The sequence below is a fragment of the Priapulus caudatus genome, unplaced genomic scaffold (assembly GCF_000485595.1).
Source record: "Priapulus caudatus unplaced genomic scaffold, Priapulus_caudatus-5.0.1 Scaffold31, whole genome shotgun sequence".
Lineage (NCBI taxonomy): Eukaryota > Metazoa > Priapulida > Priapulimorpha > Priapulimorphida > Priapulidae > Priapulus > Priapulus caudatus.
Genome location: NW_014577092.1, coordinates 1 through 15,244, shown reverse-complemented (window position 1 = coordinate 15,244; position 15,244 = coordinate 1). Strand labels below are relative to the sequence as shown.

The 15,244-nt window shown below is 42.8% G+C and overlaps 1 protein-coding gene across 1 annotated transcript; it reads right to left on the bottom strand.

The window, feature by feature from the left end:
- Positions 1-10,310: 10,310 nt before the first annotated feature.
- LOC106816389 (Fanconi anemia core complex-associated protein 24-like) lies at positions 10,311-13,589 on the bottom strand (the record flags this gene model as incomplete). Its single annotated transcript, XM_014820994.1, is given in 4 exon segments — positions 10,311-10,574; positions 11,329-11,505; positions 13,040-13,192; positions 13,453-13,589. Coding segments are annotated over 4 exon segments (533 nt in total), but the record flags the coding sequence as incomplete, so codon positions are not given.
- Positions 13,590-15,244: the final 1,655 nt, after the last annotated feature.

Below are 15,244 nucleotides of genomic sequence, written 5' to 3'. Positions count from 1 at the left end.
TAAAACGCAAAACTTACGAGGGCTTACTCTCACACATGCAGGTTACAACATCTAAACAAATATATGTCATATGATAGTTTGTGCGTTTACATAAAAGTACTCAGATTTAACGCCCTACCTGCTAAATTGGGCTGTTCCCTAACAGCATCATATATCAAGGTCAGGGTTCTAAATTTACACCAGCTTGACTCACGATCATGAAACATGGACGTACACAACTCGGGGCTGCGCCAACTTTAGAGCGCTATGCCAATAATTCTATTGGCCAAGGTGCAACCAATGCTTGTCTAACCCGAAGAATGTGCCTTGCAGTGTATTCGCCTCGTGTCGCATTTCATGCATGGGCTTTGCCTGGCCAACCCGCTGCTAGCCTAAACATCAGTGGAATGTATAAGGTGCGCTGTCAACCATGCAGACCGCTATCGGACAATCGCTATGGATTCATAATAATCTCCAACAACCGGAAACGCAATCGTTTGCCGTATATTCCACAGAATAAAAGAGTTCAGATTGCCCGCCCAGTATGGTAATAACATAGACACATCCTACTATTAGTGTTAGATGCATAGCATGATAGCCCATATGCTCCTAGCAGCACCGATAGCTGAGGGTGTCAGGTGCCCTGACGAAAAAACTATTGTTAACACCTCGACCACAATCGCCCTTCTCTGAAGCAGCAACTCAGTTCTGGTGTGCACAACTACACAAGGCAATAGACCACTTCACATTGAAAAAGCTGTGCAAATATGCTCAAGTTGTAAATTCGGCTTATTGCTTGATATATTTATTATTCTTGACTGCATTTTAAAAGTTTGGTACAATTTTTAGCTAGCACTATGCAAATGACTTAAGGAAAACACAATATAATTCGATTTAGATATTACATACTCAGACTTACAGCTGAAGAAGGCCAGAAAAGAGATTGCCTTAAAAAACATACACTAGCATATACGTACGTTACATTGCTACGTCTTGTACCTACTCACGGGTGACGGATCCAATTTCAAGCACGCCGTGGACTAATTAATGCATGAATGCAAAATGCCTGCCTTATTTAGCTGGTAGCAAAGTTATCAATAAATTGATATCAAACACGCACCCCTATTTTCCTTCTTTTCCTGTGCTCTCTTGTCATCTCTTGTTCTTTTCTTTTCTTCATGTAAAACAACATGAGCGCAGTTCTGTGTGGTGTACATCTGGATATTTTCGACGTTGCATTTTGCCAGTTTCATTTATTTCTACTATCTTAGTTGAGAGCAGCTATAACGAAGCGGTTGCAGTTCCACTCCCTACTGAATTTGACATTTCATTGCTTCTGCTCTGCACCTGACACCCCCTCTTTCCAACCGGAGGCCCCTGGCATAGCCTCACTATACAACCAACATCAATATTATTGGTTTTAGGCTTCAATGGCAAGTCGTGAAATATCAATGCTATTGCTTGAACACGATCATGTTCACGCATATCACATCTGCAGTTACAAATATTTACACAAACCCACGGTATGCTAAAGGTATTGTGTACTTCAGCAATTCAATACAATTGCCCGTAGAGAATTGTGCTTTCCATGTGTAGATCAAGGGAAGAAGAGTATGAATTTCTCCCCCACACGAAAACCTTTCTCCACCAAAACTGCATAAAGCTTGATATCATATGTCTAAGTTCAAAGATGGAATGCCAATTAATGATATTATCTAAAATAATATACTTTCTACTGATGGGCGTTTGTTGATTGTATTTTCTTTGAGTATAAATACAAAGTTGCTCAAGCTACCTTGGGCTACATAAATGTTGTATCTCTCTTAGTGCATGAATTTAGAGATAGATAATTTTAGCCTCACATGCACTCCTTACCCAATAAATTAGAGGAGCGCAGATATGTGAAACTCAACACGCAGTTTATTCCTAGAATACCCCCGCCCCCGAGCTGCTCCTCCACCGGCAAAAGATCCATGAAACAATAGAACATTACAATCTCTTCATTTCTTTAAAGGTAACACAATAAGCTCTGGCAGCGCAATAAACCCGTTTGCCATATAACATACAAATGCTCTGAACTAATTCAAACTTATTCGCAGTAACACAACTGTGCGAACAACTAATCTCAACGAACTATTGTCATCTCCAACACAAACTAGAAAACAAATTCTACTCCATACCATAGTCAGAGCTACTTAGCAGGGCTACTCCTCTTTTGCCTGTGGCGATCTAGCGATACTGGGTACTGTCAAGAAGATTGGTGGCATCTGAGACGTATCTTCAGATGAAGCCTGAAGCATCTGCGATCTATAACTAGTTTCTGCACAACATCACTGTCTGGAACTCCACTATTTGCTCTAGTTTTCAATCATTGGTGGCGCATGGGTGACGCCGGGCACCTTTCTTACCTTATTCCGTCCTGTATGGGAGTACTAGCATTTCAGCACGCGTATTTCCTAACATGAGTTAGTTATTTCTATGGAGTTATTGCAGTATCATTCGGAGCCTCCCTCTACAAGACTATTACCAAAATTTGCTTACGAGCAGTGCTGGGGAACCGGATCGAATGTTGTTGAAAACTTATTGGTTTTCTATTTCCTGATCGCGAACTTATCACGCACATCAACGCAAGAGTACTTGGCGCGTTGCGACGTTCGTCAGCGTAGATTTTTCGCTTTCGCCTTGTCTGTCAGCATCACGATCTCGGCTACTCTCCATATCACTTACGGCTGTCTGCTTCGGAAATCTGGTAATTTCCCTCTCACTTCTTTAACGGATTAAACAGAGTTCACGCTGGAGCTTCTGCCCTGTAGTATTGATGGTCAAATGCCCACGCTATTTTCGTCACATACTTGCCCTGAGCTTCCCTTATTTCCAGTCTAACCCTCTGCTGCCTGAGCGATACGAATTCTCTTCCATCAGCGACTTATTATGGCGTTCTACTCGCCATTTGCGTGTGCGCCCATTTTGCAGTAACTCTTGAGGGCGCGTGATTCCCATTTTGATCACATACTCGCTGGATACTCTTCAGAAACGAAAACTGTGCTCGGCGTTTATCTGACTTGATTAGTGATAGTGATCAGGTCCAGTGACGACTGAAATACTCTCGCTTCAACTCTATCGATTATCTTTCACAGCCAGGGTAGCACGTTTAAGAATATCGTATTTCATAGAACCAACTATATAAGTCAAACTAGGCGACAACTATCGGCAATGTTCCGCAATGGAAATGGTCCCAGCAGAGTGATAGCGACATCCTAGCCAGGCGTCCGTCGCGCGGTACCGTTGTTGGTCTCACCAGCTTCGGGTGGATCTGGATGCGTGACTAACTGACAACCATGACACGATCTACAATAGCTTTCTCGCAGCCTCTATTCTATGCCTGCCGCACCACAGCTTTGGCCTTCTTAGATTCTGTATTTCGTTCCCCCGACGCACACCTAAATGCCTTTCGTGTGCCAAATCTAGCGCTTGTGGTCGCTAAACTTAGCTTGGTAATTACAATACGAGGTACCTCATAGCACCAGTACTGTCCAACACGCACTTATTCTGGCACTATTGGCCGCAAACGCTTTGCATTTCTAACATCGACACCGTCTTTTTATTGCTTCTCGCTAATAACGATTAGCTCGTCGTCAGCTTGGCAGACATTATGTGTCTACCTCTCAACGTCTGCTAGTTAACGCTCTTTGTGTCGCTAATGCTGGCACAACAACCCCACATATTCGCTTGGCACCACTGTAACCATGGCCCTGGTGCATTGGCCTTATCCAGCTTAGAAAGCGTGACAATGAATCTGCCTATATTCTTTGGGCCCTCGGAGGCATACATAGCGGACACTACTTTGAAACGTATAAAGGTTGGAGACGTAGCACCCATCTTTCAATTCGCGGCACACGGCTGGGAACGCGGGCTGTAGATAGGCCTCTAATTGTTTATGATCAGTCACTAAATCAAATTCCATACCATATATGTATGCATGAAATCTCTCGCACAGCCAAACTAGACCCAGCGCTTCACGCTCTGTCTGTGAATATCTACGTTCACGGCGCTCAACTACGACTCGCATAACATACTGGTACAAACTTCCCATTCTGTTCCTGTACTAGCACAGCACCTAGACCAACTGGACTAGCATCAGCTATCACCTTAGTGGGGGCATCTTTATCAATTAAGCCAACGTATTGCTTTAGCGAGAATGTCCTTCAAAGCCTGGAATGATGCTTTCTGCTCAGGACCAAAGTTGAATTGTACCTCCTTATGAGTCAGTTTCCTCAGTGGCCTCAGAAATGGTCGCCGAACTGCGGTATAAACTTGCACTATAACACACTAGACCCTAAAAAGCTTCGCACCTCTGATACACTCGCTGGCTCTCGCGCTTCCATCACAGCTTTTTACCCTGTCCTCACTAGGCCTATAGCCTTCTGCGATAGTAGTATCCCCATGAATACAAGGCTGATCCATATCAAATTGACATTTGTCGGAATTCAGTGTTAGCCGCCTGGACTGCAGCCGTTTCATTACTGCATGTAGCTGTCTATCATGTGTTTCTTTATCAGGTCCATGCATATGATATCGTCAGAGATATTTTCCACACCCTCGATGCCCTGCTAACGCCTGTTGCTATCTCGTGTTGATATTCCTCGCTGGCCGAACATACACAAACAATAATCTTTTATAGGATACAGCCCTGAATGAGTGGCCGAATGTGGTGATTTCACGACACCTCTGGAGACAGCTCCAACTGGTGATAACCCACTTTAAATGCTAATCTGCTGAACACTTTTGACCCATTAATATTTTGGAGGCAGTTCATCACGCGTGGCGTACTGGGGTATCGGCCATGAATAAACAGCCTCATTTGCTCTACGCATATCAAGACACAGCCCTTATGTCACCTGCTGGCTTTCGCGGACGACTACGACTGGATTTACCCAAGGTGTGGCGGACATTGACTGGTTCAATGATGTCTAAGATCCAGCTAATTCTTTTATCTTTCCATCTACCTTATCCCTCAAATTGAATGGACGTTTCGCCTCAAGGCGTTGTGCTACTGGCGGTACAGTGTGATCAATGTGGATAAATTACTTGCCTAGTTTTCAATTTTCCAACACCGTGGAACACATCCGGATACAGTCGTTGGATATCACTGGCTACATCGCTTACTGCTGCAATCTCAATGCCAATTTTCAGGACACCTAACTTCGTCGGCCGTTCTCTCGTACCAAGCAACGGTACACCTTTCCCTTAATTACCAGGAACTCAGCTTCAGCGACTTTTCGCCTGCCTGAATAACACAGTCAAACCTTCCTTTACTGGCAATGGTTTATCAGAGCCATAGGGGATACAGTTTCCTCACTGTAGTACTAGCCACAGACTTGCCACTTTATCTTTCTAGATTTTAATCCCTCCAGGTTTCCTCATCGACGATGTTACTGGTCGCACCTGATTCCACCAACATTGCTAAATCCACACCACCAACACATGTGGTAAGCATACTTGATTTACAACCAGACACAGTGAATGCATAATCTGTATTACAGGGGTCATTAGGACTTTCACTAACTAAATTAACCCCCGACCTAGACTTTGTCCTACACACTTTAGCAAAATTATCTTTCCCTTTGCACTTTCTACATGACTGACCTTTTGCTGGACATTTCGGATCGTTCCCAAAATGACCAGTTAATCCGCATCTATAACAAGCCTTATCTCTAACAGTAACAGTCTTATTATCGGATTTACTCCATGCTCTCTGTTGTTGTGGCTTCCAGTTTCCACTCCTCTCACCAACTCTGTTTGCCGCTATTTGCCGTCGAAAGTGCCGCCATTTGGCCCTCCACCATCTCGCACTGGTCTGCCACTTGTATGGCACGGCCTACATGTCAATGCCTGGCCTCTCTTCCAGCAGCTTCCTCCTAACGTAATCCGACGAGCACTTGCTCAGCACACTGTCTCTGATCTGATTCTCAATATCGCTGCCAAAATTAGTCTCTCGCCGCCTTCCTCAAACGTGTGACAAATTGTTTCACAGTCCTCACCTGGTGTCTGAGTGATCTTGCGTGAAATGTCTGTCTCGCAAACGCTGAATTTATTTGTGGGCCCACGAAATAAGTGTTCAATGCTGTCACTGCTGTAACATAATCCGTGACTCCTCGCGGTGGCGGTAATGTAGAAAACACGTCCTGCACATCAAAGTCCGGCAGAGTGAAGTAACAACGCTCTTTCTCCTTTGCTTCGTAGTATTGTCCGTATCTTCGTTAACGATTAAGACCTTTCCCATCAGCATAGTTCGAACGCTGTCAGCCATCGCGTCCAGCGGGGACCGCACGTAGCCGGGTCAGATAGTAGCAGTTCAAACGTCGGTATCTTATTTATCTCCATTCCAAGATAATTTCCTCTCACCCAAATAGTATTATCCTCGTCGCCAGTGTTGTATGCTCTCTTAGTGGCATGAATTAGCAGTAGTTATTTTACCTCACAATCACTCTTACTCCAAATAAATTAGAGGACGCAGATATGTGAAACTCAACCACCACGTTTATTCCTAGAATACCCCCCCCCCCCCCGAGCCCTCTCCACCCGGCAAAACGATCTACTGAAAAATAGAACATTACAATAACTTCATTAAAAAAATTATATACTAATTTCATTCTCAGCTCTTGCAGCCAGTAATGGGCGTGTCATATTTATTATCAACAGCTGACATAACTACGAGCACACATAAACTGGATATAGATATAGACTACTAAAGAACTAGGTACTAGATCATACAAATGGTACCAAATTATCATTTTATTATTTAACGCACCACTATATTACCATTGTGTAATCAGACATTTTAAGGTACCATTGAAAATTCATGTGTCACCAAGCAAACATTCCTAAAAATCTCTGGTTGAAAAGTTAAAAAATGCATTTTACTTTTTAACAACTGCAGTGGTACCAATAAATCACTGTAAGAAACATACCTAGTGTCAAGCAAAATAACCCAAATACCCAATAGAGAAATAAATAAGAGATGTGTGTATCTGTCAAAGTAACAGTTAAAGGTGCCCTGATTCGAAGTTTCAAGCGGCAAACATAAAAATCAGGCAAAATGAATTATTTTAACATTGCACGTTTGTACCTGCCTATATATTATGTGTGATACGTTCATTCAAAGCTTAGACTGCAAAGTAAAAGTGTCGGGTCGGAATGTATCAAACAACGTTGACTTTTGCCGCACTGTGGCGATGTTGTGACGTGTCTCTTGTTGCCATGTGGTGTTGCCAAGCGCTGAAGGTCATGAAGGCCGCATATGCTCATAGATATCATATAACACAATGTGTTATATGATATCTATAGTTGTACTGGATATATACGTGACCTGCGTCAACTCTTGCCGCCATGATACAGAACCGCGGCAAAACGCATTTTTCAAGTTGTTTTTTTCGTTGAGGGAATATAGGCTTGACGGACTTGGCGGCCCCGGTTTTTGCGGCGCAGCGCACAGCTCGCGGCGAAGCCGCGCCCCAACGCGAATACGCCGCCCCCTTTTTGTCCACTTTAGACAGATATCTGAGACAGGGGTCTGAAAACGCATTACGCGAAACTGGGCGCAATCCAACCGACATTTCGCGCGATGGACAGCAGTAGGCCATCTCCAAACGGCCCTAAACGTTTTTTGGGGTGGCGCGCCTCATGGCTAAGACGTAGTGACTCCTACAAGAAACCTCAAGAAATGCTGTCAATCAGCGATGACGCGCTCGCTCGTTGGCCGCTACGCGATGACTGGCACTACTGCCGAGTATAGAGTTTTGTCTATCACAATACTTTTTACGAAGTGTTGTACGGCGCTCCACGTGGGGGGGCGCGGTCTATCTGCAAATGCGATGCCGCCGTTACGGCGCCTGGCTGCATACGTGACATGTTTTGAGCAACCCTCCCGACCCCGCGCTGCCCGTGGCAACGTCACGTCGTGCGACCACATACGCTGGCGTGGCCGGCGGCGAAATGTTTTTCCCCAAACGGAAGAAAGGATTTAGGCGCCTTTTCATTGGCTGGAATTTGGCAAGATGTCAGCCTCCATGACTTGTAGCCAAAATCCAACTCCTTATCTACCAAAAACTTTCACCGAACTTTCTGTAAGTGAGGTTAAAGTAGTTTTTAGTATGTTTTCTTTAAAACAACATGGGTTTGAGTGAATTAACCCAAATATCATGCCGTTTGGGTTATGAGAGGGTCTAGGCTTATACTTATAGTTAACTTATAGCTGCCGAATTTCTGTTTAACTTTATGTTCGTGCCGTGGTCCGATTAGTTTACGTTTCGGCTGACCTCAGGGTTAAACACTAGGCTACTACTACGACTAGTCTACCGCCGTACTAGTAATCACTACTTACTAGGTCAACGAGTACGAGTACGTATAGCTTCTAAGTACTGTCGTAGCCCTAGTACTAGGCCTAGTATAGTACCGTCGTAGCTCTAGTAGTGCTGAAGGGGTCGTTGTCGTAACAGGTACGGCCGATATGGGCCCAAGGATAGAGAACATGGGTCCCAATAAAAGCAATGTGCCTAAACCTAACCCTAACTCTAACCCTAACCCCAATCCTAACCCTAACCCTAACCATAACCCTAACCTATTATATTGATGTAATATTATATTTTATTTATATTGATGTAAATGACATTGGTTTTATTGGGACCCATGTTCTCTATCCTTGAACCCCAGATGTGCTACCCGAGGTACATATATGTATACACAAAGTGTACCAGACTTGTACTACAGAAGTGTACCCTAAACCTAACACTAAACCCTAACCCTAACCCTAACTCTAACCCTAACCCTAACCCTAAACATACCTCATATAAAAATATAAACATATAATCTTATATAATATATATAAGAAAATCGAAGCAACCAATCAGAAGGCGCTATATTCTTTGCTATGTTATACCGTTTGGGAAAAAATATTTCGCTGGCCGGCGAATACTGCGAGCACGTGGTGGCGTGGCCGTGCCAGTTTTTACACGTAGCTAATCTGTAGATACTGCTGGCAAAGCAGCCGCAGCAAAAAATACTCGCCCCTGCGCGCAGCGCGCAACAAGCAAGCAGCGCCTCATAAGTCTATGTCCCCCAGGGTACTGCCGGAACGTACCCTGGTACGGTCCGCGTATACCGGAACGTACTGTGGTCACTATTTGATATGGTTAGGGTTAGGATTAGGGTTAGGGTTAGGATTAGGGTTCAGGTTAGGGAGTAGGCGTAGGCGACTCCCTAGACTCGTTAGTGGAGTAGGCGAGGTACGCGGTCCGGCATATTAGATAGTGCCAGGGTACGTTCCGGTATACCGAACCGTACCCAGGGTACGTTCCGCGCACTACCCGCGGGGACATAGACCCTCTCAGCGCAAGCAGCAGCCGCAAATGCCCGCCGTAGCCGAGCCGGTGTAGGTGTGACGAAAACTGCGCGATGTTACGCTTCCCGCTATACGGTATTCGCGCGCCCGGCCCTCCTTCGCGCGCGCGAATTCGTATAGCGGGCAGCGCGAAATACTACATACAACACCGCGCGTCGCGTGCGCGCCCAGTCCCGCGGAAGTGCGCGGTTTAACCGCTCTTGGCGGTCGGGGAACAACGCATCTTTTGCGCAACGCCATCTTGTACCCCGGTCTCTCTGGATTAGTGTTGTCAATCGGTTGTTAATTTCGTAATCGATCATCAGTTGGACCCAAGTAACGATGATCCGTTTACAATCGCGTTGACTGCGGGGTGTTGAATGCCTGCGTGTGCGTAACGTCTGCGCGCATGTAAGTGTGTGCATGTATGTGCTTTGTTTAGCCCTGTTTACTGTTTGTTTGCACTGTTTACTACTGTGTGTATAATACATGTTATGTTAATAAAGCGATAACTTGCTATAGTAGCCGACGCATAATTCTCTGATTCGCGCATCACTTTTCCAAGTTTTCTTGTTCAAGTTTAAAAAAAAACAATTTTTTTTTCATATTAAATCAATTATGGATTTTGATAACCAAGCGCTTGGTTCGAGCCACTGTTCAACTGATGATCGAGTATAATCGATGATCGTGACATCACTAGGCTTGATACATAATTTTACAGTTTTATCTTCAAAGCTAACGTTCAGTTAAAGTGTAGTGAGTTATTTACTTGCATTTTTACAATGGTTTGTCACAAAAATGTGTGCAGGAATGCATCTATAGAATGCATGAGCTAAGCTAGTATGAGCTAAAGATCAAGCGAATATGTCTAAAACCCTTTCATTTCATATATTCATATATATATATATATATATTAACTACAGTTATAGTATTTGAAGTATAGTGAAATGTTAGATAAGCTAACAAAATTTATTTTATAGATAAAATACATATAGTTACAACTATAGACACTACACACTGCAAAACTTTTGAACATTTAATAACTTTTAGACACCATGCTCTGCCTCAGTTAGTTGTGTTAAATCTTACAAAATACACTTCTAGCTCAATATATAACTAAACGTACATTGTTTACGCACTACTCGGGTGGTCACGTGGATGTGTAGAAGCTCCTGACTCTGGCAGCACAAGCCGGTCCCACAACTTTTATTACATCCTAAAATACATGAAAAGAATCAGGTTTTCCTCACATGAAATCCCAGCAGCCTAAGCAATACATTCAATTAATGGAATAGATGACCCTAGATTCCTTGCATATTTTCAGTTAAAATAGGTTCATATTACACTACATCAAAAACTTCATTAATTGTTCAATATTTATCAAAAATATTTTTCCATGTTTTAAACCTAATGGCTTACAATGACGGTGGCGCCACTACTGCTACTAGAACATCTACTTTCAAAGCTGCGCATTGCAACTTATTGGCTGCAGGCTACAGACGGAGGTTGTTTCTTATTTATTCATTTAGGAGGAGAAGGATTGCAATATCTTATAATAATAAACAACTTTTAGATTCAATTATAAAACGAATGAATTTTTCCTAAAATATAAATCGTTCGGTTAAATAGCAGTTAGGTTTAAATATAATTGTACTTTTGTGATTAGCCCTGTCTGTGTAACATGCAAAATAAATCGGAAAAAGCGCAACATCGTCAGCATAGCATTACAATGAGGTGTCATGTCAGTGGCCAAAATTATAGATTTCGAAACTCGCTGTTGTTTTCTGACAAGTGGGAATGCATGATTATAGAATTTTGCAAGTATATACTATTAGTTATGCACTTGCTATCATAATATAGCCTAAAATGTTTGGGTGTAATATCCCTTTAATGACAGAGATCGCACTCAGGCAGACTATATATTCATTTTCCACAGTCATTGTCCTGCAGAGGAAAGGATCAGCAAGTACCTCTAAAGGAGCATCACATATGCTTTTGATGCTGTGGAATCTTTCTAGCAGTTGTCTCGCTTTTATTTCTCCAAGGCAAGGTATGCACTGCATAGTTGCTAGCAGTTGGGTGTCGATGTTGCAGCTCGCTTTTTTTCGCCTAAATGGGTTTGCATTAATCTTGCCTTCGGCTATCACCTGACAAGAAATGAAGCATACTTAATTTTAATTCATCTTAGAAATGCAACAATATGCAACAAACTATTATATGTCGAAGAACATCCCTTTGAACAGCATAATAATTGTAAACAATAATTAAACTAAATTGGTTTATAATAAATTGGCAATAAATATGGTTTCATTTTTAAAAAGCAATTTATCAATCTCTGAAGACACTTTAATTGGCACTTCAATTCAAGTCTCAGGGGCTGAAAATAAAGCAAGTCCGAGGCCTGGGACCTGCCGGTTTCATGCTCGGACCTTCGCAATTTCCAAGCAAAAAGTCTGTTGGACCTATCAATAATTTACAGTACTCCACTTTCATCAAATAAAACATCCTTAAACCATTGCAAATTGTGAAGAAATAAAGCGAAAGTAGGTCGATTTGTGGTCACTGTCGACATCTCGTATCATAGTTAATATTCACAATGAAACATACCAAGAATAAGACTAAGAGTCAAATTTACCGAAAATCTGATCGAAATTACACGGTCAAATACACGTACTGATAGCGTATGCTGCAACGTTAGTAGCATGGTTGTTTATAACGGAAGTTAACGCAGGTCTATGCATTCAGTTTTAGCATACCGGAAGTAACTCGTTGCTTGTGGGAATAACTCGGAATGCCTGCAGACGACGCATGTATTGTATCAAACAAGGGCAAACATGAGTTTGTAATATGTTTGGTTTTGTATCCAAAACGGACCCACTTTTGCCAAACGATCTATTAGCCAAATAAACATACGATTACATATTTGGACCTTCCAAATCTTTCATCAGACCTTCCAAATATATTGCTGAAAAGTCCCGGACCTGCGAGGCAAAACCACTATTTTCAGCCCCTGAAGTCTGTATATATGAGGACCACTAAAGGGAAACACCAATAGCGTAATTTAGAGACATGTGGCTACTCTGTAGCAGTTCCACTCACTGTAACACTATAGCTGCGTTCACACGTATACACGGCTTAGCTGGTACCGTACTTAGTTGGTGCTAAGTCCGGTTAAAACGCGTTCACACGAGATACACGAGATTCGAGGCTTAGCTAGCGCGGTATAATATAGACTGGTACCGGGTCGACAGTTCCACACGCTACCCTAACGTCGTGCAGCGAACAGGTAGCAGTCTAGGTTAGAGCGCTACAGTTTCGCAATTCACACGAACAATGCGTTCACAATGCGCGAACAACACGAACAATGCGTTCACACGACAATCAATACCCGGCCAGCGTGGTGCCGAATATACGCGGCTTAGTTGGCGCGGAATATGATTCCGCGCTTAGCAAGCCGGAGCATTCGCGGCTAAGCAAGCCGTGGCTAAGCAAGCCGCGTATATTTTAGCGTGTGAACGCAACTTTTCTCCTCGTGTGAACGCAGCTTATTTCTAGAGAAATGCCAGATGTCCTTTAATTATAGACAATGGTTGGTTATATTGAAGTGACCGCTAAGTCGCTAACACAGATTTGACTGTAGTTAAATAGCAGCCTGTCAATTGCGAGATATTTGTTACGTGCCAATTGTGAGAGGAAGTGCGCTGCCTCGTCCTGATTGCTGACAGGAACTACTATAAGCCCTAGCTCCTGCACAGCAAACCTTTGTAGTGGAGTATAGTATTGCTGACTGATACTCGTCTTCTCTGTCAGAATGACCCCTCGAACTGATCTGACCTATGCAAAAACAACAGTACATTATGAACATTGGTGAACGTCTCCCTTTTCTCATGCCAGGGAAATTGTTTCATGGCAGCAAAGACTCAAGTGCAATTCAAAGCATCAAGGAAGTTGCACAGCCTTTAATGTATAGTTATTAGTCGAATAAAGCACCAATATTCCTTAAGTGAATGAAAGTGCAATTGAACATAAACTTTGCTATGCACAAAACATTGTAACCAGTAATGAAAATGAACTTATTCTCTCTATAGGTATACCTTTTGAAGTTTTACCAACTTTCTTCTATAGCCATTTCCTCTAACTAGGTCTGCTTCGGCCAGATATACCACAGCTGTGTCAGATGAGGGGTAAAAATCAACCACCCCTAAACAATCTTCATATAGCACATTCACATCTGAAAAATTAATTTTAAAGCAATTTTATGATCTGCAGTATTAAATTTAAAATTAATTAAGCAATTAAATTAAATATTAGGATAATGGCAATATCAAATATGATTACTTACATACATAAGCAATTATATAAAAGATAACAGTCAGAAATATATTTGTCATGACATGACCATCTTGATGACATACAAAAAATGTGCACACATGCACGCACACACACATAGCACAGTTCAATTCTGTACGGGACAAACTTGACCCTGTACTTAGCTCTATGAAATAGTAAAGTCTAGGCTATCTGTATCCCTTTATAATGCAAGTTGGATCTGACATATCTTCATAGCTGAAGCTAATTTGTGACATCCCCTAAACATTCCTCTATCTTTTAATTGACTAATCGACATTACCTAAATTCAGCAGAGTTATGTTTTGACAACCCCAACACAGGCATACTCATATGATACTGTTTTTCACCTTGATATGTATATATTCCCAAATGGATTGAATTTACCGCTCATGCCACACCATAACTGACTATAGCGGTCATATATAAGCGGTCATTCGACCACGTACTAATCACGTGTAAACAGTGCACATAACGCCATAATAAAAATATTGTTTGTTCATTTGCTATCACCTGACCGACCCGCCAAAAAGGGGCCGATTCAACAAATTTTTATTGATCTTTTCCATTCTTTTTTTTAGCAAATTGCATCACTGTACATTATATAAATCTGTAGGCAATACATTATATGACCCAAGCAAAACAAACATTCAACATAAAAGGTATCTCCACACAACAGCGAACAAGTGCCGCTCATCTAACGTCTACTGCGGTGACTCTGTGGTGGAGTGGTGAGATTCTAGTAAACCCTGTTAGTCCCAAATGTGTTCACATACACGCCGAAACAGTGGAATGCACAGGGATGGTATCAGGAACCTTCTCAAAGGAATGTTCGTTGGGATCGTTATGAAAGTTGCCACGAGATGGCGCGTACGTTTAAGATTAAAGATGGAAGCTCCCATCGTACGTAGTAGCAACAACTATTTGCAGAATAGGTAAGCACTCATCGCATCCGACGTTTACCTGTACGGTCAAGCCATACAGCGCGCGGTGCAATTAGAGTAGCTGCCACCCTGCCTAACCTAAGTTACACGCAGGCAAACAACTAGCGACAGCCGCCACCACCACAGTTGCCACTTCCGGCCAAGTGGCCACTAGCGCCAGCTAGGCGAATACGTTACATGTAAAATACTGACAGCTACAGAAGTGCCATAGGAACATTAGTTAGGAGTCTTTAAGGGAGCCATAAACCTTTTCTTCTCACCACAAGTTTAGCTTTTGAAAAATTTTCACCTGCTGACANCTTTTTTATCTTTCTCTATCTCTCTCTCTCCCTCTCTCATCCCCTTGAAGCACTTGGTAATTCTTGGTGATGATGTGGAGACAAAAACACTGCATTGCAATCATGTATGTAGTTACTTTGTGCAGTGTATCAGAAAGAACACACGATCTGCAATTGCACGTGGCTATACTTTTTTTCAATATTCCTCTCACGTGCTTCCTCAGTGTGTGTGCACACGTGTGTCCATCCGTCCGCGCGCGTGCGTGCGTGTGTGCGTGCGTGCGTGCGTGCGTGCGTGCGTGCGTGCGTGCGTGCGT